The sequence below is a fragment of the Leptosomus discolor genome, chromosome 14 (assembly GCF_034619465.1).
Source record: "Leptosomus discolor isolate bLepDis1 chromosome 14, bLepDis1.hap2, whole genome shotgun sequence".
Lineage (NCBI taxonomy): Eukaryota > Metazoa > Chordata > Aves > Leptosomiformes > Leptosomidae > Leptosomus > Leptosomus discolor.
Window position 1 is genome coordinate 9,061,396 of NC_141404.1, and position 27,926 is coordinate 9,089,321.

At 39.7% G+C, this 27,926-nt stretch overlaps 1 protein-coding gene across 2 annotated transcripts in view; it reads left to right on the forward strand.

The window, feature by feature from the left end:
* Positions 1–448: 448 nt before the first annotated feature.
* IFT140 (intraflagellar transport 140) overlaps positions 449–27,926 on the forward strand; it is an 80,174-nt gene continuing 52,696 nt past the window's right edge. For both annotated transcript variants that reach the window (XM_086472940.1, XM_086472939.1), the window contains exons 1-15: positions 449–595; positions 1,830–2,051; positions 5,863–5,984; positions 6,640–6,782; positions 9,425–9,600; positions 10,712–10,803; positions 11,942–12,048; positions 12,814–12,962; positions 18,763–18,963; positions 19,328–19,400; positions 20,882–20,973; positions 21,778–21,905; positions 23,565–23,682; positions 24,131–24,258; positions 26,769–26,916. In XM_086472940.1, the coding sequence (XP_086329066.1) occupies positions 449–595; positions 1,830–2,051; positions 5,863–5,984; positions 6,640–6,782; positions 9,425–9,600; positions 10,712–10,803; positions 11,942–12,048; positions 12,814–12,962; positions 18,763–18,963; positions 19,328–19,400; positions 20,882–20,973; positions 21,778–21,905; positions 23,565–23,682; positions 24,131–24,258; positions 26,769–26,916 (2,046 nt within the window). The remainder of the gene's footprint in view (positions 596–1,829; positions 2,052–5,862; positions 5,985–6,639; positions 6,783–9,424; positions 9,601–10,711; positions 10,804–11,941; positions 12,049–12,813; positions 12,963–18,762; positions 18,964–19,327; positions 19,401–20,881; positions 20,974–21,777; positions 21,906–23,564; positions 23,683–24,130; positions 24,259–26,768; positions 26,917–27,926) is intronic.

Below are 27,926 nucleotides of genomic sequence, written 5' to 3' on the forward strand. Positions count from 1 at the left end.
GTGACACTTTACAACATAAAACTGCTCTGTCTGTACATTAATTGACATCTTTGGATATGAGGTACTGGAAGTGGCTTTCTGGTAAATTCTGAATTATTTCAGAGCCCTCTGAAAAAAGCCAGCACAAGCCACTGGTGTGAGGCTGGTGCTAGGCCATGCACACGGTGAATCTGCAGACTACAAGGCTTGCTGTGCCTCCGTGCTTTTTAAAAATACCGCTATGACCGTTTTGTGTCTGTGTAGTGTGCATTAGCAACATGATGAGATGGTGCTGTATCTTTATTTTTCCCCCATTTTCAAGCATACTTACTATATATATATAGTATATATATTGCATGTAATATAGCATGTATAGTTATAGTGTATATGTATTACATACTTAAGCATACCTGTAAGAAATGTTTGTTTTCCTTGTACAGGTTTGCAGTCTGTGACAGCATCTGTTATTATGGCTGTGTACGTGGATCACCGAACACAAGCTCCCGATTCGGTTGCCTCCCCTTCTCATATAGCATGGCACCCGCTTCACCCGCTCCTGGCAGTTGGTTCCATCAGCACCACGCCCGGGGGCTGTGTTGATATCTACCTGGAACAGGTGAAAAATCAGCAGCTTCGCTGTTGGGCTTGATATTGTTTTGCTGGTTTGAAACTTAAGGTTTTTTGTCTATGTATTTGTAGCCTTGCTTAGGCTCCTTGTGTCCCTCTCTCTGGATTTTAATGACTATCCACGTCCCCTGCTCTCTAGGACGTGTCAGATTCATCATCTACTGGTACATGTATTTCATAAAAAGGTCTTAATAAATTAAATTTATCTTTGAATTTAAATTTAATTTTTATGGCCCTTAAGTCTTGTTTGTGATGGTTACAAATTTGCTTTGTACTTCTCATAGTATGAGAATTTCAGGCTTATAAGTAAAATGGGCACATGCAGCTGCTTTTTTTTTTAAACTCTAAGTGAATAAAGTGTACTAGGAAATGTAAATTAAAAAACCCCCACATTCCTCCACCTAGAGACTGAATTGATTTGCTAGACTCAGCTTGTTCCATCTGAGTAGGTTTTTTCCTAGTATGGTTTCTGCCTGTAGACATGTATTTCCTCTGCATACTCTAAACTTTACACAAGAGACTCGCGTAGGACTTTGGTTTGCAAAATTTTCAGGAAAAAAGTGTGCTATTTAGGGAAATGGTACTATGAGCTATCTAGCAACAGGTGTACTGGAAACATTTAAGTCTGTTAATATGAGTAGCCTATAAAATGTATACTCTTCAGTCTATTATGAAAAATTGTCATCCAGATTTTAAAAATGGAAAAATAAATATAGGTAAAGAGGTTAAATGATTTGCCTGAAATGTTTTTGTGAACAATGCACACAAGGTCTACCTTTAAGAGCTGTTTCAGCATTAGGCTGTTCAGTAACTTGCTTTAGTCTTTTTCAGAAGTTGAGGGGTTTTTAACCTTTTAACCTTTTACCATTGTGCTCGAAGCCTTCTTATTCTTCATACAGGAGTAAAAGCTTGGTATTCAGTGAGAGCTGCCCATGTACACTGTGAGGGAAGAAGAGCCTGGAAAAGCAGAGTGAGGCAGTCACTAACACTGCTGTGTTTTCCTTAGTGGTTTTGAAGTGGATGTACCAGATGCTGTAGCACACTTTTATGCACGTGAAATAGGTGCAAAGAGACTTTGTGTAGCCACTTCATATCTGTCTCTTGCAGGAAGCTCTATTACATGGCAGTCCTTTATCGCAGAAAACTCTCTTGTTGACTGGGAAGCAAATCTGAAGGTTTAGCTGCATCCTTGTGCTGAGCTTGCACTTTATTTCCATTTGCAGGGAGAACATGTGTCCGATGCACATGTTGAGAGAAGCTTTCAGGTCACATCGCTTTCCTGGCACCCTTCCAGACAGATTCTCGCAGCAGGGTGGGAGATGGGAGAAGTTGTGATACTTAACAAACAAGACAAGGAGCAGCACACTGTGCCACCAAATCATAACGCCAAAATTGCAGTCCTAAATTGGAGTACAAATGGTACCTGCCTTGTGTCTGGTGATGAGGTGAGTAGTTGAAATGCCAAATGTGGAACACAGTGCTGCAAGTCCTCTGGTGGGGAGGGATTATGAAATGGATTGCTGGGGGAAGGGATAGTTGCAGGGGAAAGAAATGTCATTGCATTGGGCACAGATAAAAACTGTTGGGGAGTAAAATCAAATCTCAGTGTTTTAACTTTTTCTACCGTACTCATTGCTGTTTTGTCAATTTATCTTTAAATAAGAGTGTATCTAATTTCAGTATGTGCTGAGCAGTAGCTTAGGTTTTAAGGGTATTCAGTGGATGGGATAATTGAGGCACAGACAGTTTGAATTATGTGCTCCTTTCTATGCATGAATTTTGTGGCAGACTCAGGAATAAAGCCCAGATGTCGAGAAACAAATTCCAGCTACAACATTGCATAGCAATGCTCACTTAAGTACCAAAACCCCATGCTGATCTATCTTGTTCTGTTTTTATTAATACTCTAAAAAAGGAGTGAAACTTACTGTACGGAAAATGTGGAAACACTTGAAATGTGACAGTCTATTTCTTGATGAGCTGGTTGCCCTTTTATATAGTAAAATGAGAAATTAGCTATTGAATATGTAGTATTCAGGATTAAGTATTCATAGAGATTCTGGTTTTGTCAGTTCTTGAGTCAGCAAATGGAAAAAAAAAAGTGCATTCAGCAAATGGAAAAAAAAAAGTGCATTTTCCTATATTTTCCCTGATATAAACTTGAGCTTGTCCAAGAATTTCAGTTCTGCCCTTTGAGAATTCTTACCTATATGAGTCAGAAGAAAATACAATTTTAAATCATTGTTTGTAAAATTCTGTGGCTGCATTTGACAGAAATGCAGAAATTAAATTGAGTCAAAAAAGAATTTGTCCTTCTCTTTATTAGGAAAACAGAATATGCTGCCCAGTCAAAAGGTGACACACAGTAATTGAGGCCTCATTTATGTGGACATAATACGTTAATGTAGCCACAGCTTACATTAAGCCTACATTTCTGAACAAACTTTTTTCAAATTGATTTATTTGTTATCAGATCACAGTAATGAAGTCATCTTAAAATAGATACAGCCATTCTTATAAGCAAATGTAACAATTTCATAGGCTCATTGTAACTGCTTCTCTGATGAGTATTAATCACAGTATAATAAGCAGTGCCTTCAAGGAAATACCACAACATGCCAAAACACAGCCTATGCGTGTGCTGACATGAATGCTCTTCAGTTCCATGCAGCTTCAATTGCTGCAGTTGGAAAGACCTACCTCAATAGCTGGAATGGCAGCACAGCTGAACTTAGAAAAGTTAATTATTGCCAAATAGCCCTCTTACCCTCTGCAGACATGGAAACACAGCTGAGCACAGGTCAAGTGCTCCCTGGTGTCCCAATGGCCAATGGAATGTGGGTCCTTTAAACCCTCCAGCTCTGTGTGTGGTGGCCAGCTTGAGCTTCTCAGCCTTGCTCAGAGCCCAGGCGTGTGAGGCTGAGCACGCAGTGGGTCCAGCATCCTGTGGCTAGCTCTGAGGTGGTGTCCCTGCCCAGTACTGTGGTGGGGGGCTGCTCATTCCTGGTGCGGCACACTCAATGTCATTGTGCATGGTCTGATGTGCAGTGTAGGGATGCTTCATCTCCTATGTCTTTTCCAACAGCTTTTTAGTTTATTTTTAAAAATGTTTCCCATGAAGTTTTGAAACTTCCATTAGGTTAGTGCTGCCAGGATCATACTCTGCTCATATTGGAGGCATACCTTTAGAAAGAAGATAAATATTTGGGCCCTGATTTGGTTTCTGTTTGATCTTCACTGGGACTTCATATCTGAGAGTGCTCAGCTGAGAACATTCAGTCATCATAAATCCTGAGTTGCAAGAAAATGTTTTGAAAATAGCTTCTTAAAGTTGGGATAGGATGCTGTGAAAATCAGCAGCTCTTAACTTATGTTTTAAATAACAAATAACATGGATGACTTCTTTTCTGTGATCAAAAAGAATCCTAAGGACCTAGGTGCTCTCTATAATGAAAGCCTATTTATAAGGCAAATGGCCTTTATAACAAGAAGCTAAAGCTTTGGGTTGTTGAGAATGATTGGGAAGATGCAGGATGCCTTAAGGTAAATTTTACAGATGGTGAGGTCAACGTCCTTTGTCCTTTCCAAATACCATTTGAAAACAGACCAGTTCTACATCCTTTCTCTAACCAGTCACACTTAGAAGAGGTAGTGAGCTTTTTTGTTTCCAATTTCATGTGTTTCTAACTCAGTTTGCGACTAGGTTATCTGGGTACAGGATGGGATATCTAGAATGGGATGGAAGGAAAGTCAGCAGCTTTATAAAGCTGCAGGCTTTTCCTCTAGCTTATAAATGGTACAGGTTTTTAGTTGGGATCCCTTGAATTGGTGACATTTAAATCTGAGGGAAAAGTGAGAAGGGGAGCCAACAAGACATGAACTTTCAAATTATAGGATCCTGTGATTTCCAGAGGTAACCGGCGAATGTTGTATGAACCGCAAGTGGCCTCTTGGAACAGGAGTAGAGCATTTTCACAGATGCACAGCTGTGTCACATTGTTTAAGCTGTAAGAGATAGCATTGCACTTAATAAACAGTTTTGGGTGGTATAAATATTATCATCTTACTGCTGAAAAGAAGTTAGAACTTTGATTCTTGATTCTTTGGAAAAAAAGAAGGAAACATTACCTTGGAAGGCCTCAGCTGTATCTTGTGCAGCTTCTACTTAGGATTGTGAGGAACAAGCTTTTGGAGTGTACCACTGCTACTAGTCTTTCACTCTGGAAAAACTGTATTCTACTGAAAACAAAAAAGGAAAATAGAGGAAATTATAATACCACTTTATTGTTGTCTATCTTAATGAAATAAAATGAGTTGAACTTGCAAGTTGTTGCTGGTTTTTTCATGTAATGCTTACACAGAGGGCCTCCAAATGCAATTTGTTTCCCTCAGCACTAATGTAATAACACTGATAATAATCTTAAAATTCCAGCTGTGAGGCTGTAGCATAGGTCAGTTTGTTGGGATGTTTAACATGTATGTCATGCTGAACTGTCTTTTTGCTTCTCTGCCTTCTCCATTCTTTCCAGTCACCAGGGGCTTGGTGCTTATTCTGAGCTAGCACTACAAAATGTATGTGCCAGACTCTGAGGGCCAACTTACATTGACCACTGTTTAGTTAATTAGCTAACCAATCTTCCTTTCTTTAGTGTCTATGATTCTTTTAGTGACTAAATTCTGTTTCTAAACATGAGTTCTTGTTGTACTTGGATGTCTACTCTGAAAGAAGAAGAAAGCTCCAGAGATTCTGAAGTTCTTCCCTTGGATTATCTGTGTCCTGTGACTACACATGTGTCTCGTCATATACCCATGCTCATCTATGTCAGTGTTACATGCACTTACTCAGGGATGCATGTCTTATGCTTTGCTATACTTTATCTCGGTATCTCTTCTTTTAGCAATCAGACTACTTGCAAGAAAAAAGTGGGAAGGGAGCCACCTAGACAAATGTTTGCATATGCTACCTGGAGAGGGAAACAAAAGCCGTTCCATTTAATTGCTCTGGCAGTGTCATTTTACTAAGAGTGGGTATGACCAACAAGCTTTTTTAGATAGCTTGATTTAAAATAAGCAAATAATATAAAGTTAAAGATAATTTTTATTCCCCTGTCTTAGTTTTAAGTGGGAGTAATTGTACATGTCAACTAAATGAAAGGTGATGCTCTGTCAATCAAACGTTTATGTGCACTCAGTAGCTGGAGTCTGGATTCTCATCTGTGGGCAAAGTGTAATGAATTAACTGTTGTCTCTTTCTAGCATGGTGTCTTGGTCCTGTGGAGAATGGACCAGCGAGGCAGAGTGCAGGGTCCTGCCCTGCTGAAACAAGAGTATGGAAAATGTCTGTCTCACTGTGTCTTTCGGCCACCCCCTCCTGGCGAGTGAGTATCATGCCCTGTCTGGGCATTGGCAGACCAGGTCTTTCTGTTGTTCCACAGAAAGAAAGTCCTATTCACAGACAAACTGGTTTTTAAATACATATGGAAAAAGCTCTCCTAACTGTCCTTTATTTCCAAGTTCTCCCAGTCTAGTAGCTGGCTCTTTGCGTCCTATATGAAGCCACAGATCACCTTACTTCATCCATACCTTTGTCTCTGTTGCTGTTGGCTCATCTTCTTTACTTCTTCTAATTAGCAGTGTTGCTGACTGTGAAAATCAGTAAGCACACTGAAAACACAATTATCCATGAATTGTCAAGAATAATTAAATTAAAAGTCAGTTCTTAAACACTATTATTTCTTTCCTCTCCAAGCAAGAAATAGGAAACAGCTGTAGTAAAAAAAAGAGTTCTTGTCTGGACGACTACAGTTTCACATCTCTGTAAAAATAATGATGCTTATGGGAAAAATGATGAAACAATGCAAAAGAAAACTAGTATTAAAATTTTGCTTTGTATCTTTTTGTGTTTGTCCTTTTTCCAGTCAGTGTATGAAACATCTCTTGTTACAATATGTTGTGTTAACTACTCATCCATTCTTTGAGATGGAAAGTACTGTGTTACCTAAGGAACTGGAAATTAAGTATCTCTGTTTGCAGGGACTTTGTACAGCTGGCAAAAGCAGCTGTGAGTGGTGATGAGAAGGCCTTGGATATGTTTAACTGGAGAAAAGCTGGAACGGGAGCACCTCTGAAAATGGGCCTCCAGGAAGGACTCTCCTTCTTTATCACTTTGACAGATGGTAAGAGCAAAACCACTTTTCCAGTCTGCTGGAAATTGGTTTCCTTAATGCTTCAAAATAGCTCAGTGCATTAGTCTCGTTTTCGTATATCCAACATCTAGAGTATATCCATATATCCAACAAAATAGAGCATTCATAGGAGTTGAAGAATGTTTGGTAAGAAGAAACGAATAAAATTATTAAAATCTTAGCATCTTCAGGATGAGTCCTCTCCAAAAGGACACCATAGGTATTAGATTAGCCAGGTTGCCAAAGAAGGGAGTGTAAAGTGAGAGCTCTCTAACACCTAAGTGTAAATAAAATTAGAAGTTACCAGCATTTTGTGCAAAGCTTCAAAATAATGCATGTGTTGTGTTTTTTTTTCTAGAAATAGGCAAATGCTGCTATAACATACCTTTTAAAAATCAATTATTAATTTACTTTGACATTTTTCTCATGCTTTGAAATGATGCTTCAGTCTAAGGGAGCAAAAGAGTCTGAGTATTTGTTTTGTTGGTTTTCTTCCTAATACCACTTCTTTCCTGCTGTTTGTCTTTACCTCTCCCTTTTACTGTTCTGGGTACTAGTTTGCTCTTAGCTCAGTTTCTTCCTACCCCAGATGTTCTCGTGATGTCTTCTGTCTCTCTGACCTGCTAGCTCTGGACCGGAGCCAGAGTGTATGTGACAAGTATTGTGATGAGTATGTTTGTGGTCAGTGAGTCCAGCATGTAATCCTCTCGATTTTAAGTGTTAGCTACGCCGAAAAACGTTGAAGTGATGCTGGTTCTGCAGCTCAACATCGAATCAAACTGCAATTTACGTTATCAAGAATGAGACTCATCCTTTACCCTAGCGTGGCTTCCGTATGATTGCCAGAGTGGCGCTGGCCACCCTATGTTTGTTTTGAGAACAGGGGGCTGTACCTTCCTCGTGTTTGTGAGCTACAAGCGTCTTTACCAGAGGTGAACCTTTTGAATGGAAAAGGGGTACAGGGCACTCCTAGGTGCAAGGAGAGAGGCTTTGGCTGGGCCTGTCCAGCCTCACGTCGAAACGTGGCCCTGGTGCACAGCCCCATCTAGGGACAGGGGCTGCGTCCTGCAGGTGGGTCTCCTGCACCTCGTGGTTCTTGGGCCTCCTCTTCAGACCTTTCACGTTTCACTCACGTGACACTGACTGCTGCTTTTGAGCAGTCTCGTTGCCTAGGCTGATTTGGGCATATGTATTTGGAACCAATTCTTAATCTAGTCAGTGATCTGTCATAACTTCAGAATCAGTTAATGTTTTCATAGGGTTTAAATGTGACCTGTAGTTTTCTCTGCAGTATGGATACTTAGCCTAAACTTGTTTAATAAAAATAAATAGATCCCCAGTTCTTAAGGCATGCTTTTAAATATCTCAAAGGAGATTTGCCTAAAGACAATAGAGCATCTTTTGAAGCAAATCTAAATAAACAATTAAGCTCCTCAAAGTGCCCCCTCCTTGGCAGTGTTCAAGGCCAGGCTGGATGGGGCTTGGAGAAATTGGTCTAGTGGAAGGTGTCCCTGCCCATGGCGGGGGGGTTTGAACCAGATGATCTTTAAGATCGCTTCCAACCCAACCCATTCTGTGATTTAACAAGAGAGATGAGTAAGTTACCTGTTCAGTGTTTTATTTCAGGGAGAAAATGAAGCATGTGGGAGGAGGTGGGAGAAGAGTTTGGATTTTTCTTAATAGTTGGGATGTAGAGGATGATAATACATTTGCAAGAGTTTTGGAAATTAAACCATTCTTTTTAATTAGATACATCATATTGCCTCTTGGGTACAACATTTTAGCATGGATTCTTAATGTTAATTCTCATAGTGTTTTCTGCTTCAGATTTTGGGGGGAAAATACTTAATTTCTGAGGGTTCTTTGATTTGCAGTGGTTTGAAATGCCATGTTTACATAATATCATGCTTTGCTAAGAAATTAGGAATGCGTGTGTGGCATGAGAGCTGTCAGATTTCAATGACTTCATTTGTTTGGGTGATTTCTGTAATATCATCTGCAAACTGCTGTACTAATTCTAGGGTTTTTCACTGGGTAGCCTGTGCATGATTCATACAGTATTACAATTTAACAAAATTGTAATAGTTTTTAAAATGTTGATAGGTGCTGTAGTTGCCAGGTGACACACTATGTTGTCAGTGCTCTTAGACACTATGCTGTTTGCTTTTGAAATTGATGTAGAAAAGGTGTATTTAGTGTATGTGGTGAAGTTTTTCTAAACAATGAAGAACTTCATAGTTTTCTATAGTCTAGACGCTGCTGTAAATTGTAACGATTCTTAGCTGCTGTTCTTCTTTCAAAAATCAATATTAATAATGGAGATTTCAGAAGCCATCATTCATGCACACATACACAGAAAGTTTGCTTGTAGTTTAACAATATTTAAATGGTGACATTTAAATGATTCCCCTCTGGATTTCCTAGGTGGGGAAAAAGTGCATAAGTTTTGGTTTACTGCTCTGGTCAACTATCGTAGTCTGTATCCTGAGACAAACTAGAAGACCAAAAACTTGTGGTTATTTTTACCTTTTCAGAACTCAAGGAATATTTTATTAAGGTAGAAAGCAGCAACTTTGATTTTTGTAGCTAAAAACTGTTAACTAAAAACTATACCTTGTTTATATGTGCTACAGGTTCTGTGCATTGTGTGAATGAGAAAGGAAAGACAAGGCATGTATTATCCACAGACAGTCTGGTCCAAAAGCTTCTGTACATGGAGAAAAGAGATGTTTTAGTTGTAATAACAGACAACCTGCAGTTGTCCTTGCATGCAATTACTCTTGAGGGAGAGGCAGAAGAGCTCATGAAGGTAAGAAACAGACTACAGGGTAAAGTTGCAAAGTTTAATCTTTATAAGTATTTGTTAGCGTTTTTTGATTGTCACTTTTTTGTTTACAAATGAATCAGCTCTCATTTTTGTCGTCCAGACAATACTTTGAGCAAATATAGGTTCATTTAAAAGTGGAATAGAGTGGTGTGTTACTGAATTTGGAAAGATGGTTTTCATCTTGCCGCCTTGGTTTTTCTTAGTTTCTTTCATTTGGACGCTTTGTTAATCCTTCTACACTTATTTTTCCTTATCTTAGTGAATTAGAGAAGAATTGAAAATTCCGGTATAATGAAATATTTCTTACAATGTCTAATGGATAAATAGTTGATAATCTGTGTCCTCAGTTTTTTTGCCATCAGCTGCTCAGAGCTGTCTTGTCTTTCAGACTAGTAGGAGCAGTATCTCCTCCTCGTGGTATTGTCATCTGAAGGATGGTTTAGTTCTCACATTGTGAAAGTGTTCTTTACAACTGCAAAGGCTGGGAAGCGTTTAAAAAATAACAACCCACAAGTCAGAGAATCACAAATAATAGCATAGTGACCCAAAACCTACTGTATAGGGACAAAAACCAAACTGACCTCATCCAGGACTTGTAATCACCTTGGCTCAACTAAAATACCATACTGTTGGAGAGTACTGCTGGGGGGGATGCAACCCAAACCTTCACCTTCCTAAGATTTTTTTTTTTTCTTTTTATCTAAGATCGAAAAAGACTGGGCACTTATGTGTTACAGGAGTGTCCAGTTCTTATGAATCATTACTTATTGTTGACCAGAAGTGAGAGTTAGTATTTCTCGTTTTAAAGCAGTCTTTATCAAAGTTTTAAGAGAAGATCTAGTAGAAGAGAAAAAACTGCTCCTGACTTCATTAACCAACTACAAGGTTTCTTTTATTAAATTTATACATCATATAGTTGATGCATTTAGTGGTGATCACCGTCTGAGTGAAACTATTGGTCTATCTGAACTGACAGACAGGTCTAGTTATTCTTATATTTTAACTTTTTAGCCAAACTAGGCAATTCAGGTGCTTACTGTCTTTCAGTGTGTTCCTCCTACCTTCTGTAAATGTATTTACTTATGGTTAACAGGTGAAGTTGAGTGGGAAGATAGGCCATTCTGCAGACATCATTTTAATAGACCATAGCCTTGTTGTTACAGCGCTAGGTGAGACGGTCATCAGGTAAGCTCTTCTGGCTGCCCATGAGAAGTGCCATCTAAAAGGTTTGTGGTCTGCAATGCACTGAATATTTTACAGAACTTTTTTTTAATCAATAATGAACAAACTCCCAATATTTTCTAATTTTGTTTCTTAAAATAGAGAACTGAAATGACAAATGTGTTTCCTTGAGGACAAAAATAAATTCTGTATGTCTTTCTTTGCTTCTATATAGCTATATTTTCTTTTGTTAGGCAGTACTATCCAAACCTATTCCTTTCTGAGTGCTGTTACTGATTTCTTCTGAAGATATACCCATTTGGGTTTTTTGGATGAAAAAGCCACTTTGCTGTTCTTTCCATTGTTATTATCTGGTTCTTAGGACAGTCACAGCATCAGCAACAGGAACTAAAGTGCTTGCTTTTCAGGATGTTTCTCTTGCTGTAATATAAGACAAGTATTTTGGTTACTTCTATCCCTAATTCTTTAAACCAAGTATTGGTTTGCCATGCTGCTAAGTTACCATGTTCTGTAGTTTTTATTTTTTTGCATCTTTTTAAAAAAGGTATTAAATATTTTTTTTCCACCTGTCTTTACTATGACTTGCTCTACCTGTTTCCTCTAACTTTTTTGGGGAGTGAGGGTGTTCAATTAGCATCGGTATTCACTTTCTTGAGTCTCTATCTGCTACCATGAGACAAAATCATCTGTTAATTTGGTGAGAATGTGATAAAGACTAAGTATCGAGGAGTACATTTGACAATGTTTAGTTCTAGAAAATACATCTGGAATCCAAAGGACTACTGGTTAACCAAGGAATATTCTTAAAATAGGGGAGGAAGCATAAGTAGGGAGGAGGAAAATTGCAAGTAGACCTCATTTCTTTTTTTTTTTTCTTAAACCTGGGTTTGCTTCTGACTCTTTTCTTCATAAAGAGAATATCACAAAACACGCTGCAGATTTAAAAGTCAAAGGAAAAGGAAGGAGATTAAGAAATTCACATTCCAGAGGCAGCTGCTGGCAATTTAATTTTAAAAATTAAATGATCTGGGCATTATCTGGAAATAGCAAATTAATGCCATGTACAGCATCCTATTGACTGTGTTTAGCAAGACACCTGGAAGGAAAAGCATTGTTAACAATCTTGTTTTGTATGCCTTAGGTTCTGGGATTTGGACAGAGATGAGAACTATGTGCTGTCCCCAGATGTGCAATTTGGCTTTGAGGGAGGAGAATGTATTAACTGTGTGTCTTACTGCAGTGCTAAAGGTGAGAAATAATATGGCAGCTGTGATCTCTGGATCCTAAACATTGTCAAACCTCAGCCTTCAGTGCCCTGCAGTTATTTTAGTATATTTGTCAAGTTACTGAGGATTTCAGTAACAGCGTGGGATGTAAAAGCATTTTAGTTCAGATCAAGCGTGTGCTTTTGAAGGTGCAGTGAGGTAATTCAATACTCGCCACACTTTGTCTCAGTGTGGAGTTGTCTCTTGGCACACAGGCTGGATTCCCTTTGACGCTGAACTGGTACAAGTACTCCTGGAGTACACTTGATGGACTCCAACATGCTATGGGCATTTGGTCTACAAGCCCATGCTAGAGTAATGCAAAGTAGAACTCGCCCAACATGTATAGCATGGACATCAGGTCATTAAAACTGATATTTTCTACAGAGCTACTCCTATGTGTCACCCAGAGCTAGTGTCTGCTGGAATGGTTTTCAGTGGTGACTTCCCAAAACCAGCTATTCAAAAATAAATGATTAAAATGAAATCATTGTCTAGTACATTTAAAAGATAACTTCATCTGGCAGCTTAGAAAATGGGCCTTGCCATATGAGACTTTTCCCATTGTTTCTCCAGAAAGTTCCTCCAGTTCAGACTAGGATGCTGGTTTGCAGGAAGGCAAAGAAATGGATGCTGCCAGGTGAAGGTTTCTTAGTACCTTGGAACCAGAGTTAGGCTGCCTGCTACTTTGTGGTTTGTTTTTCTGAAGTTTAAGATACGAAATGCCTAAAAGGTTTGTGAATGGCAGGTCTCTTAGCAGCTGGTACTAACAAAGGGAGAATAGCTATGTGGAGGAAAGCAGCAGAATCTGATCAGAGCATACGGGCTTTGGAGGGCAAGGAGAAGTGGAAGCTCCAGGCACCTACAGAACTTGAAGGAAATGTCACTCAGATAAAGGTAAGACAGGAAAGAGTCTTCTTGCATGTTAGTAGGACTTCACAAATGTTAGATCATTTTTGTGAAACGGGTGAATATGGTCACTCTCATACAGATATGTGCACCAGTAGAGGCTGGTCCTCCTTCAGAAGAAGGAGGAAGATCCATCAGGATTAAGTAACTTTAAAAATTGAAGTGGGAAGAAATAATACCTGTTTGTAGCTGCTCTGTTACAGGCAGGGTTGAAATGCTCAGCAAGGTAACACACTGAAATGCAAATACATCTCTCTGTCTGAGAGAATTAGCAGTCATGATGTCCTTAAATCCAAACAACTCTCCATTATATGTCTCATTGACAAACCCTTTGGATTCAGCACCCTGAAATTATTTTCTGGAAAAGATAGATTGTCAGAAATGTCAAATTTACATAGATTTATTAAAATAGCAAGCAAGAAAATCTGGCTAAATGCATGATTTTATTTGTAGATAATTTTCTTCTTTTTAATTGCTTTTTCAATGTAAAGTTTACTCTTAGTGGTAGTAGCAAAAATAAAGAGATGTATTTACAACCAAATATTCTTTGAGAAGATGTGCCATCTAGAAGGGAATGCTATATTTTTACACACAAGTGGTGGTTTCAGCTGCTTTCTTTATCAGAAAGTGTTTCTTGTTTGTTAGATAATATTTTTGTGTGACAGTGTCAGACTAGATGTGGATAATGAGTTTTCTCTTGCAAATTTACAAAACCAATACTTTAAAACATTTCCTCTGCTATTTACAGTATTTTTAATGCCAAAGGTTCTAACAATACACAGCATTATAATATTTATTTTTTAACCCATTGTCTGTTAAGTGTCAGGGTGCAGTGTTAGCTTTTTTGACCACCACTGTCCTGCTGAAAGACAAAGCTTGTGCTTTTAGGTTCTTCAGCATTTTTTGGTTGGTTTGTTTGTTATACCCTATTATTAAGGTTTTTTCCAGGTTTCTGTTACAACTTAAATTATTCTGTTGCTGTGCTTAATATGTGAGAACAGTATCCATTGTTTTTTTTGGAAGGAATGAAAATCAAACAAATATATATATGATGCCTTTCAAGAGAAATTAATTTTATGTTTTCTTTTGTTCTGTTTTCACATAAGAATGGAAAGTATTTAAAAAGCAATGGCATTTGCTTGCTCTGGGTTGACATATAGCGAGGGTCTGTATCAGAGTCCTAATTGCAAAATTAAAACTTACATACTATTAAAGTGGAGAACCCAAATCTTTTGTTAAGATGCTTCAATAACAAAAGGTCCAGGATATAGGAAATAGTGTGTGCCATTAGTATATCATACATCTGCTAATAAGTTGAGGGAAGGGAAGAGATATAGGTGTTTATGTCAGCTTGACCATTCAAGCATTTTCCAGATAACAGGATATGGAGTGCTGTCCAGAAATACCACCTCGTTCCCAATGTTTGTTGGCATAAACAAAAACATTGCCAAACAATTGTCAACAATCACTGCATTTTTATCTCATGTTATAAAGCTGTCTTTAATTATGGAAACTCTAGATTATTTTTTATTGTAATCTCTGCATTCAAAAAAATATTTTGTAACATTTTAAAAATTGTTACATATGGAATCTTCTGGTATTTCCTATAAAAGCCTTTTCCTATATTGCCGTGGAGACCTCAGAATAGAAAGCCATATTCCATGGTGAGGTCAAAGGGCAGCAATAACTTCATTTGACTCCTTGCCAACCTCATCTTTTTTCAACCTGATATGGTGGCTTCAAAAGAGAGGTGGTTGGGAAATGCACTCCAGCTCATCTGTTGTGCAGCATAGTATCCATTTAGTTAACTAAGCACCATTGAAAAGAAAACTCCAAGCAAACTATGCAAAGTAGCTTTATTTCTTAGATCATGCTCTTGAATGAAATGAAGTTACGTCCAAACACAACTATTTAAATCAGTGTTGTTGGAAAGGTATAGCCACAGAAGTGTCAGTATGTCAGGAAATTCATATGAAACTTCAAATAACTTTGAGGGAAGCAGAGACCTGAGAGACTTGCCGTGTCCCTAGAGTTTATAGAGCTTATCAGTTGTGAAAGAACAGAGAAGGGATGGACTTCAAAGGGATTTTCTGCAGCTCTGAGAAACTTTATAGTTTATCTAGCCTATGGAAGTATGTCTGTATGAATGGTCTCTGTTAGACTTAACCCCACCTCCCCCTTTCCTGAAACAACTGCAACCCCCTCTGCTTTTTCACTGGCCCAGTCCTCACAGAGCTCCTGTGCTGAAGCTGTGCAGGGAACTATGGACTGTGCTTACCGAGGAGAATTATCGATGGTGTGTGGTAGCTCAGGAGTAGCATTCCTGCACTCCCATACATAGTTATAGTTTCCAGACTGTGTTTGGATTGCTTCTGGCTAACATGGTATGTGCAAAGAGTTCATGTGTAGTCAGCTGGTTGCCACAATGCTTTTTGACAAGAATTGTCCTTTGGTAGGAATAAACGTCAATAATGTCAGACTTGCTTGTTTAACCGTGAATATAGAAAGAAAAAATTGAAATGAGAGCATTACTTTAATGACAGAAGTCATTAGCTGCATGTTAGAAACTGTCTTTGCAAGCCATCTTGGAAACAGATCTTATCTTTCTCCCATTGAATTCTGTAAGGTATTTTCGGTTTTAGAGTTAGTGTATGTAGGTGTTATTTTTCAGTGTTAAAAGGAGGGAAAGACAACCTTCATACGACTCATTGAAAAAAGAGTTAGCTGGAAGATGAAGATTCTTCCAGGAGAAGGGAGTTGGAAGCCACCGTGCTGCTAGAAGGCTATGACCTGGTTGCCATTACTGCAACCTGGCGGGACAAATCCCATGACTGGAGTGTGGCTATTGATGGCTACAGGCTATCCAGAAGAGACAGGCAAGGAAGGAGTGCTGGAGGTGTTGCTGTCTACATCAAGAAATGGATAGAGTGCGAAGAGCTGTCTCTGAAGTGTAGCCATGAGCAGGTTGAAAGCTTATGGGTAGGAAAAGGGAGCCTTGTGGTAGGTGTTTACTACAGGCTGCCTGATTAAGGGGAGCCTATGGATGAAGCCCTCTTACACCAGCTACAGGAGGCTTCATGCTCGTAGGCTCTTGTCCTGCTGGGGGACTTTAACCACTCCAACATCTGCTGGAAAAGTAGCACGGTGAGGTGTAGGCCATCCAGGAAACTCCTGGAGAGCATTGAGGTTAACTTCTTAAGCCAGGTAATAGACAGTCCTACCAGAGGGGATGCGATACTGGACCTGATGGTCACCAATGCCAGTGAGCTAATTGCTGACATCAGGATTGGAGGCAGCCTGGGCTGCAGTGATAATGCACTGGTGGAGTTCACAGTCCTGAGGGATATGGGTCAGGCAAAAAATAAAGTCAGGACCCTGAATTTTAGGAAAACAAGCTTTCAGCTGTTCAAGGAGTTAGTCAATAGGACCCCCTGGGAAACTGCCCTTAGGGACAAGGGAGCAGAACAGAACTGGCAGATCTTTAAGGACACTTTCTATAGAGTGCAAGAGCTCTCGATCCCCAGGTGTAAGAAATCAGGAAAGGAAAGCAAGAGACTGGCAGGGATGAGTCAAGACCTGCTGGTCAAACTAAAGGGCAAGAAGGAAATGCACAGGCAGTGGAAGCAGGGACAAGTATACTGGGAAGAGTATAGGGACGCTGTCTAGTTGGGTAGGGATTGGGTCAGGAAGGCCAAGGTACAGCTGGAGCTGAATTTGGCAAGGGGCACAAAGAATAGTAAGGGCTTCTATAGATAGGTCAGCCAGAAAAGGAAGGTCAAAGAAAGCGGACCTCGTCTGATAGACATGACTGCGGCAAACTGGTGACAATGGACAAGGAGAAGGCTGAGGTACTCAACTTCTTTGCCTCAGTCTTCACTGGCAACGTCTTTTCCTGCATCTCTCAAGTGGATGGACCTCAAGACAGGGACTGGGGGAATCAAGTCCCTCCCACTGTAAGAGAAGATCAGGTTCGTGACCACCTGAGGAACCTGGACATCCATAAGTCTATGGGACCTGATGAGATGCATCCCAGAGTCTTGAGGGCTGTTGTAGTTGCCAAGCCACTTTCTGTGATATTTGAGAAGTCATGGCAGTCAGGTGAAGTCCCTGGTGACTGGGAAGAGGGAAACATTGCATCTATTTTTACAAAGGGTAGAAAGGATGACCCTGGGAGCTACCAACCTGTCAGCCTCCCGTCTGTGCCTGGGAAGATCATGGAACAGATCCTCCCAGAAGCTATGCTAAAGCACAGGGAGGACAGGGAGGTGATTCAAGTCAGCCAGCATGGCTTCACCAACAGCAAGTCTTGCCTGACCAACCTAGTGGCCTTTCATGATGGAGTGAGTACATCAGTGACAAGGGAAGAGCTATGGATGTCATCTGTCTAGACTTCTGCAAGGTCTTTGACACAGTGCCCCACAGCATCCATCTCTCTAAATTTGAGAGATACGGATTTGATGGATGGACTGTTCAGTGGATGAGGAAATGGTTGGATGGTCACATCTAGAGGGTAGTGGTCAACATCTCAGTGTCCAGATGGAGAGCAATGATGAGTAGTGTCTGTTGGGGTCCCTGTTGGGACCAGTACTGTTTAATATCTTCATCAATGACATAGACGGTGGGATCAAGTGCACCCTCAGCAAGTTTGCATATGACACCAAGCTGAGTGGTGCGGTTGACATGCCTTAGGGAATGGGATGCCATCCAGCGGGATCTGGACAGGCTTGAGAAGTGGGCCTGTGTGAACCTTAAGAGGTTCAATAAGGCCAAGTGTAAGGTCCTGCACCTGGGTCAGGGCAACCCTTGTTATCAATACCCTGTTGGAGTGGGTCCAGAGGAGGCCACAAAAACAATCAGAGGGATATAACACCTCTCCCATGGGGAAAGGCTGAGAGAGTTGGGGTTGTTCAGCCTGAAGAAGAGGAGGCTCCGGGGACCCATTCTAGCGGCCTTCCAGGACTTAAAGGGGGCCGACAGGAAAGGTGGGTGCAGACTTTTTAGTAGGGCCTGTAGCAATAGGACAAGGGGTAGTGGCTTTAAACTAAAGAGGGTAGATTCAGACTAGATAGAAGGAAGAAACTGTTTATGATGAGGGTGGTAAAACTGGCACAGGTTGTCCAGAGAGGTGGGAGATGCACCATCCCTGGAACATCTAAGGTCAGGTTGGACGGGGCTCTGAGCAACCTGATTGAGCTAAAGATGTCCCTGCTCACTGCAGGGGGGTTGGATTAGATGAGCTTTAATGGTCCCTTCCAGCCCAAACTATTCTATGATTCCATAAGGGGAGGAGTGTACTTTTGCACCCCTTTATATATCCATCTGATTTAGCACTCTTTGCTCAGGAATTTGAACTACATTGATTGAAAGGTCTATAGAAACTGCAGAAAAGAATATGGTAGTCAAAAAGGAAACTATGGATGCCACTTGCTTTTACAGATTGCAGCATTATTAAGCCCTTTAAATCTGTGATGCTGTCTTGCAGTAGTAAGCGTAAGGTGGTACAATAATGTCTTAGGAAAGAAAAGTGTTTTTAATTTAAGAAACAGCTCCTCCCTTAGAGTAAGGGAGCCCGAGTAGCTGGGTAACAAGTGTAAATTTTTAATCTGTAATGATTCCTAGTCATTGACTAGAGTTGTATTTAGATAGTAGGACTCTGTATATGTATAAAAATGTTTATTCTATCCTACTCCTTGTAATCAGTCTTGGGATGTTACTGTGACTGTTCAAGATCTTAGGTGAAACTGTGTGTTGTGAGTTTGTTTTTTTTCTCTCTTCCCATTGTGTGCAGTGGGGCTCCCGAAAAAACCTGCTGGCAGTGAACGTCAGCTCTGTGGTGATCCTCAGTGAGCAGGCCATGTCGTCTCATTTTCATCAGCAAGTGGCTGTTGTACAGGTGTCTCCCAGCCTGTTTAATGTGACCATCTTCAGCACAGGAGCCACACACAGTCTTCATGTTGATATGAATGTTAACGGAGTCTTTGCTACTAAGGTTAATTGGGGTTTTTCATTTATTTGCTTGATCGTTTGCCTAGTTAGGTGTATGGAGACCAAACTTTCTAAGTCTTTAATATAACCCTTCTTTGATATTCTGTTTATTGTGCAATGGAAGTATTGTCATGACTGTAGCAGCGATGCTGTGGCAGAGCTGATTTTCAGATAGCACAGTGACTCTAATTCTGTGGGTGCTGACCAGAGAACTTTGTGGTTACCAAAAGCCTTCCAACTCAATGTACAGAGGAACTAGTAAATGGTGGCTATTGTGGGGAAGGTCTTGCTGTGTTATTGCCTGAATTTCTGTATGATTCCAAAAGAAGCTGAATGTATATATTCTTTTGCTTTTTTGATTGGTTTAGGATGCTGTAGTATTCTGGAACGGGAAGCAAGTTACTGTCTTTGAGTGTTCAGGAGATACCTTCAGAAGTGCAGGTAGGACTTAGAACACTGGTCAGAGTTGCAGTGGTTCTCTTCCTCCAAAGTTACACGTTCTCTTCATTCATGGTAGCCGATGGACTGTAATCATAAGTGTAAAGTGAAACATATTGTTAACGCTAATTAGAGTTCATATTCCCATTTTGCAGAATAGAAAGATTAGGTTGTAAAAATCATCAACAAAACCAGAACTCAACTCCTACATCTGTGCTTTAGTCACTAAATATGCTGGGATACAATGTGTGGGTTAACCTCAGAATATGTTGGTGTTCCTGTAGTAGCAGTGCAGCAACAGAAGTAAAACCGAAGGTGATGTGCATCTGTAGGTATAAAATTAAAATACATACCCTTTTAACCTCTGTTCAGCTACAACTCGATCCTTGAAGTACCTAAAGACTAAATGTGCTTCATTCATAGAGTTCCTGAGGCACCCAAGTATGTGACTGGCCTCGACAAAACCAAGCACCTCATGGCTGTTTCCCCCAGGTTCAGTGTATACCTGTCCATCACACCTGGACTTGAACGGTATCCTCAGAGCTAGTGTATCATATAGGGCCCTGCACAACACACCATATGAGGATAAGGCTGTCTTTTTTAAGTAAATCGTTCCAATGGTTTATCATGAACAGAATTTTTTTCTGACTTTTGTAGCCATAGCTCCTGTTGCCTTCTACAGATAGGTCATGGTGATGGCTGTTGAAGGCTTTTCTGTTTTGCTTGGGAGAAAGTGTAGTAAACTTTACATTGTACTTCCATAGGAACTGGGAAGGAATGGGTTTTAGTTCCAGCTGTCAGGAAAATCTGTTCCATAAACTGCTATATATACAGCTAAGTCAAGTAAATTAGTTTTTCCTATGATTAATTCTCCCTAAATATTTCTGCCTTGAGAAACAGGCTATGCAGAATTCCGTCAATCCCATCCAAAATCTTGAGAGTTTAGGCTTTGTCTTTTAAGAACCATCAAGTGTTTTCTGAGAAGTGGCTTATCTTGTCTATGTTCACTCAATTATTTCATAACTTTTCCATGCTGCATCAATGTGTTATTACAACAAAGGTCCCAACAGTCTACAACATTCATGAAATTGAGTCACTCTTCTTTTCTGACAGATACCTTTATCACTCTTCAGTTGTAGTTCAATGAAGGAAGGAGTGAATTCTCTTAGCAGAACCTCACATTGCACTAATCTTTCTCTTTCTTTCACTCCCTGTATCAACTCTTTCCTCATCCTCTCCCGCTTGTTTTCGTGGGCACAGTGTACAAAACACCCATCTTCAGTAAGAGTCCCAGCTTTTGGCTGTAGTGGCAGAATGAAAGAAGGCTGCAACTCCAAGGAGTTTGGGAATCAGTAGAGACTGATGGGTTAAAAAATGGATTTGGTGCAAAAGAGTGGACATTGAATGCTTTAAGTCAAAATTCCTTTTTTTTTCTTATAAAAAATCTTTTTACAGTAGTGACAGCTTTATTCTGATTGTTCCAGGCTCTTTCCTTTGTGACTCTCCAGTTCTGTCCATGCATGGAGAAAATCTGTACACTGTTGAACCCTGTCGGGTCCAGGTCCGCACCTGGCAGGTAAGGGCTGATGAAACCACGAAGCGATGAATATGCCTTATTGTTTTCAAAGATTGGTGTTACAGCTTAAAAGTTAAATGGATGTTCTGTAAATCTATTTGTCATAGAAAAAATACTTTGAGTATATCAGCAGAAAAATCTTTGGCGTTTTGTGTTCTTTAAAAAGCCTGTCACTGCACTGTATCTAACAAGTCTTTATAAAAGAAAACAGAATTTTATAAGGGCCAGACTTTAAGAGGGTCAAAATTGCATGCAGGTTGAATATGCTTGTGTATATTACTGACAGGAAAATGAACATACTGATTATTCTTGTAAGATAGTGAAAAATACCCCCTGCACATTACGTGTGTTCCTGCAAAATCTTTTGCTTAACCTTTGCAGCTTCTGCTAGACCGTGAGAACCAAAAGGAGAAATCCAATTTTCAGAGTTCTATGATACATAATTTTATTTAAGAAATAAATATTTTATTCAAGAATGGGTGGGGTTTATCACAATAAGGACTGATTTAATTCCTATCTTTATTTTTGTAGCTGTATATTAAGGGACGTTCAGGGACCTATATTTCTGTATCTTAGTTGAAAAAGCTGTATTATTGAAGAAATTGTTGCAGAAGGATACCTCTGAATTTTTACTTTTTTGGAGGCTTCAACCAAAACACAGATTGCATTTGTAGAGACCGTGTGTGTGGTGGTAGTGATTTGTCTGACTTAGTTCAGCAGTTAGTTACTTAACTTGGTGACAAAATAAGTCCCTTCTAGTTAGACTCTGAACACACAAACCTGGTGTTACACATTTCTTCTTAGGGCACAGTTAAACAGCTGCTGGTGTTCTCTGAAGCAGAGGGGAATCCATGCCTCTTGGATGTCTGCGGAAATTTCCTGGCTGTGGGAACCGATTTGGCTCATTTTAAAATCTTTGATCTCTCTCGCAGGTATTAATAAGCCTTTTAAAAGCATCCATTTATAATTGAGTGTGTATCTTGGCAGGAGCAGGGAATCTTTACTTGATTGTCATCTGATGAAGAGTGGTAGCCACTTTGAATCTTGAGGCAATATGTGCAGCCTGTGTGAACTGATGGCCTATCCCTAAAGCAAGGGAAGAGCCACAGAATTATTTGACAAATCGTGGGATGAGTAATAATAATGATAATTTTTAAAAGAGGATATTGTGAGGGATATTTGTATACATTTGAAAGTGGGTGGAGAATTTATGGAAGATCAAGACAAGGATGTCACATGTTTCTGCTCGTAACTTGAACAAGACCTTCATCTCAGAAGAGTTGAAACATTAAAAAGAAAGCTAGGTCTCCTCATAAATCAACAAACTTGACTTAGTGAATCCATGGAGGAAGCGAATGTAGAATTGTGGACGTGCTATTCTTCCTTCTGTTTAGGTTAAGAGAAGAGTTTACCTGACTTTGTTCAAACTTTACTGTGTGTTCCCATGCTGACAAACAGCTGTGGCATGAAAAAGATACGTGCCTGACATGACCTTCAGTTCAAAAATTTATCTGCTAATGACAGGTGTGACTTTGAAAACCTGAAAAACCTCATGAGTGAAATGGATTCTGTTCTTCCTGACATACTGTTACCAGAGGAATGCTAAAATCTGGGTAGTTACCCTCTTGGAAGCTTGTTACCTGTGTTGAGACTGCACAAATTCCACATGGGACACAATTGAAGGTTACTGGATTTGGGCAGGTTGTAACTACACAAATATTGGATTATGATGTTTGATAGTGGAGAAAAAGTAGGTTAACTCCTGCACATGGTGTTAAATTTTTGAGGCTAGTAATGAAAATACTCCTTCTGAAACTACAGTGTAGGATTTTTAATTTCAAAGCAAGCATGGTTGGCTTAGAAGAAATCAGAAGTCTAAACATGTAACCCAAGAATATTAATTTTACAGAATCAAAGATTTTTTTTTTAATGGGGTCATATTAAGACACCTCTTTGTGTTACATTCTTTTGATTCATGAGATGTGTGCTCTTTGTTGCTGAATGAGTATTGGGTTTGTATCTATACTGGCTGTAAGATTCTTTTGAGATTATGAAAGTGGAGGGGGGGGAAGGGTGGGTGTTAAGTATGTGAATGATACAGATACAGTCTTTTGGAACTTATGTACAGAGGGAAAGTGACCAGTAAGATGATACAAATACCACCCTGCCCCCCAATGGCATTTCTTTACTTCTGTGCCACCGTGTATTTTCCATACAAAGAACTACTTTCATCTGATGGGCTATATTCAGCATTCATGGTACTGTTCAACTTACTTATGTAGAAAAAGACCTCTACATTAAAAAGTCTGGTAGGATGTTCTTGCTGTATAGCCCTGTTTCGGGAATCCTGTAGGAACACTGGAGTTCATTCTTGCCGATTCATTGAGGAAAGAGTGTCTCATTAACTTCTTCCTGAAAGAAAGGCAGTTGCAGCAATTCTCTGGAGAGGAAGCTGCAGTCTGGGCCAGTGGTGTCATAAGGTAGAAATAGTTTGTCTGTAAAAGTCTTACCCATAATTTGAAAAATGTTTTGGCTGATGCGTGTTGCCAGTTGCTTACCACCATATGATTTAAGTTTATTCCTTTCCACAGAGAGGCAAAAGTGCACTGCAATAGCAAGAACTTCTCTGAGCTGTTTCCTGGCCTTGGAGGCATTGCATCTGTCAAGTGCAATGCTAATGGCAATAAAGTCAGCATCCTTGTTAGCCAGGTGAGGCAAAGCTCTTCACTTACTGCCCTAGGACCTGACCATCAGTTAGTAGGCTGGTGCAGTTCAAGAAGATTACTGGAGACACAAGATTCGCTTCTCAGAAATAAACCTATGTGTTCTATGCAGTGTATTGGGTCTTGGAATGTCATGTCCAGGCAAGTAACTAAACACTAAAATTAAGGTATGTGAAGGTTTTGTGCATTTGGTGAGAACAACCCAGAAAAGGAAGCAATATTTTGGTTACAAAAGCTACTTTGTAGCATTTCAAAGAAATCAGAGGCTATCTTGCTACAATAGAAAAACAGCAAGAAATTTTGTGGTATTTCTTCCAAAGAATGTTCTTGTGTGATTACCAGTAAACAAAACTGTGAGCACGAATTGGATGAGATAATCATACCTTTTTTTCTTTCTGACTGCATGCTTCAGCAGCTTCTGTTTTCCCTCGTAGGTGGATGGGAACGTTGATTCCAAGATCTGTTTCTATGATGTTGAAATGGACAAAGTTACACTCTTTGATTTCAAGGCTGAACAGGGAAATGGTAGAGAGAAGCTTTCTTCTCAACAAGGCACTGACAAGTAAGAAGCTTTTATTTTGAGAAGTGTTACTTTTGGATTTAAGATAGGGATCTACCTTGTGAAGACCAGCAACACCTTGATACTGACATTCCCCTGTGTAGGAGCTTGTACGGATATTATTTTATTTCTAAAGAATTAATTAAAACTAATGCATTGTATGTCAGTCAGCCCATTCTCTTCCAATATGTGAACTAGGGAGTGTCAAAGGAAGGTACCAGATAGCAAGCTCAGTATAAACAGGAGGAGGCCGTTCTTCAGACAGCATGCAGCTGAGCTAAGGAGCTCATCACCAAAGGAAGTTAGAGATGATAAAGGAAAGGTTCATGGAGGTATTGGACAAATTCACAGAAGAGAAATGCAGTGAGAGTTACTAGGTATGTGGAAGCCACATCTGGCTCAGAGGTCTCAGAGAGGATGATTGGCGTTGAGGCAGTATGTGTAGAGGTATTATGTGACTAGAATCAGGATCTGGATCTTAAAATAAAGAAAAATCTTGAAAAGTTACTCTTTCATGAAGAGTTTACAGGATAGGAACTGACAAGAGGACATCCTGAAGTTCCTCCTAGGAAAAAAGTTAATTTTTAAGTCCAATACAGTGTGTTTTTATGGATAAAAACTCATGAAATGTCTATCTAGAACTGACAGCTTTGTTTTCATGCAAGCTGTTCTGCGGTAAAAACGTTAGAAATCCTAGTAGCAAGGCAGCAAAATGCAGTGAGCTAGGAATTCTCATGGAAGTACAGTGGAAAGTTAAGGTACAAATTCCCATCTGGTTTTACAATAATTTTTCTGACTATTTTTCTTCAGGCAAAATAGTGTTAGAATAGAAGGTGGTTTGCCTTTTTAGCAACTATTCACTATAGATAGTACAAGCAAAAAAGGATTTCTTCTCCTTATCACTGAAAACCAGAAGGAACTACCCAGCTCATCAAAAACTAAGGACAGTGCAAATTTGGGGCCTTATGTCTTGGTCAGTTATGCAGACAGTGTAATGAGTAGCAAGTTGTTCTTGAGTGTAGTATCTTGTGTAGCCCAACAGAGGCCACCACAAGCTAGTAATGCCTTTGCACTGGTATTGAAATGCTAGATGGTGTCAGTGCGAATAATCCATTTATCTGTGCTTCATTTTAGAGTATCTTGAAATTGGAATGAGTAAACTCACCAGAAAATAATAATAATCTACACTTCTCCCCTTTTCTCTCTTCTCCTGAGGCAGAATCTAAACACTCCCAATTTTTTTTACACAAATACTGTTTTTCAGTTTGAGCAGTTTATTTTGAATTCAGTGCCATGGATAGGACACAGTGTATTTCTGCATCCCTTTGAATCTCTCCCTTAATTTGCGTTCCAGCCCTACTCCAGTCCTTCCCACAAAGTCCATGCTTCAGTGGTGACAACAAATGAGGAAAAATATTTTAATAATGTCTTTGGTTTCTCTCTTTTTAAAAATTTGACACCTTTTTATAGTCTGTATTTTTTCAGGAGACTCCTAAGCCATTGATAAAATAGTCTGATTCTGTACGTCTAGAGTCTTAACATGGCCGGCACTGAAGTAGTATTTAAATGCCTGAAGGAGGCAGTAAGATATTTCTTATTTAAACTGCTGCAGGATGGCTTTCCTAAGGCTGCAGAGGTTGTCTTCGTGCTTAATGTGCTATTTCACAGTGCCTTGGAATTCTTCACACACAGTATGGTGTTCAGGCTCAGTACTGAGGAAGGGAATAAACTCTGGCATATCTAGAGACTGACATGCCCCAGCTGCAGGTCAGGTTCAGCTGCAACTCAGAGTTTCCCTCAGCCGTGAGGAGTTCAGCAGTTCAAAGCATGCTACACGCCCAGGTCTCTTTGCTGAACTCTCAGTAGAGAGATCTGTTGCCTGAGAATTTAAACTAATTTCTTATTTTCCCTATCAGTTTAATCACAATTGTCTAGTTGTGATCTTGTGTGACCGCTGCTTAGCTGGATTTGAACGTGAGGCACATGGACTAGAAACTCTCTCTTTACTCCTCATCAAAGTGCACATCAGTGTATTCAAGCTGTCTTTAACCTGTCTGGGCACTTCTCGCAGTGCTGGCAATTACCACCTTGGGGCAGGTTGTAAAACCCCCAAGAAGACTGAGCTGAGGTAGTGCCCATGTTACAGTACCTACACTGGTAGCAGTCGCTAAGGTAGACCTTTTGAAAGATGGTCAAGTATTTCTGTGGGACGGTAATCTCAGTGGAGGGAGATTTTGGATGCCTGTTTGTATTTGTGGCAGTGCCACCTTTTTTTCTACTGAAATGCTTTATGTCCTGTAGACATGGCTAACGTATACAGGACAAACTAAAAGTGACATTGCCGTGTGCAATGTTAGGAGGCAGGGAGATGCATATGGCTGATGTTACTGGTGTAGATACCTGATCATCTGAAAGTTATCCCTTGGTTAGTCCATTATTTACATGCTTGTGCTGAATGGGCTGGAATTATTTTGTTTCCCTTTCTAAATTTTTTTTTTCTTCTCCCTTGGTAGGTCTGTTGTGGAGTATCCAGAGTTGCACAGTCACATCCCTGCTTGCCATTTCTGGGACCAGAGTGAACCAAGACTTTTTGTATGTGAAGCAATTCTTGAAACAGACCTACAGTCTCCAGAGCAGAAGAAAAATGAGACTGAGAGCACAGTATGGTCTTTCTGTTTGTTTAACCTTGCTTTACATGGAGTTCTCCCTGTCCAAGTAGTAAATCATTGGTCCTTCATTAAGGATATGGGAGTAGGTAGTAGACATAGTCTTGTATAAAAGTGAGCAGTAAAATTATGTGTTTGGTGTCTGTGGCTTCAGGCAGTCACTGTAATTAGCTTTCTGGTTTAGCCCTAGCTTGAATACAGTGACAGAAAAATAAGTTATTTCTTTATCTATGCTAGAATTTGGAGGATGATCATAATGTAAGCATGTATCTGGGCTACAGTTTTCCAGGTGACATTAATGGGAGAATTGGTAATCTAGAGGTTTGATACTTATTCTCATTTTATAAAAAATAATGCAGATTTTATATCCTGAGTCCAATTCTAGCAGCAAGAATTAATTTGGTAGAATAACAGGGAAGTACACTCTTCCTACCCAGTTCTTATCATCTTCTGCTTTGCTGGACAGACATTGTACATCTTTATGGTATTTCTCAAACTGTCTTTTACGGTCTTTTTTACATTAGAAAAAAGATTTCATTTTTATTGATCAGAAATTGTCTAATAAAAGATGTCTTTCATCAGACAAACAATTCTTCCCCGCTTTCCCTGCTAATGTACTTGTAGCAGTCCTTAACATTTTGTCTGCACAGAACTGCCTGTCCTTCATAACTATTCCATTGATTTGAAATTTCCATGTTGAGTTAAAGTTTTCTGGTTTGTGCATGATTTTAGTTAAACCTCTTCCAATTAGAGATAGAAAGCTCTTTGTTTCTTTTGTTGGTTGAAACAACTTTAGAAAAGTCATGGGAAGATCGAGGTAGAAAGGAGGAATGGAATAAGGATGTCTCAAAAGACCTTGCTAGGGTCTTCTAGCAAAGAGAAGAACACTTCAACCTGATATTCCTAATGTAAACAAGTAAAAATGCTTAGCTTCTACATAAAGTGGAAAAATAAAAATGTGTAAAAAGAGTGCAACTTTTTGGCTCTTAGTCAACAGAACTTTTA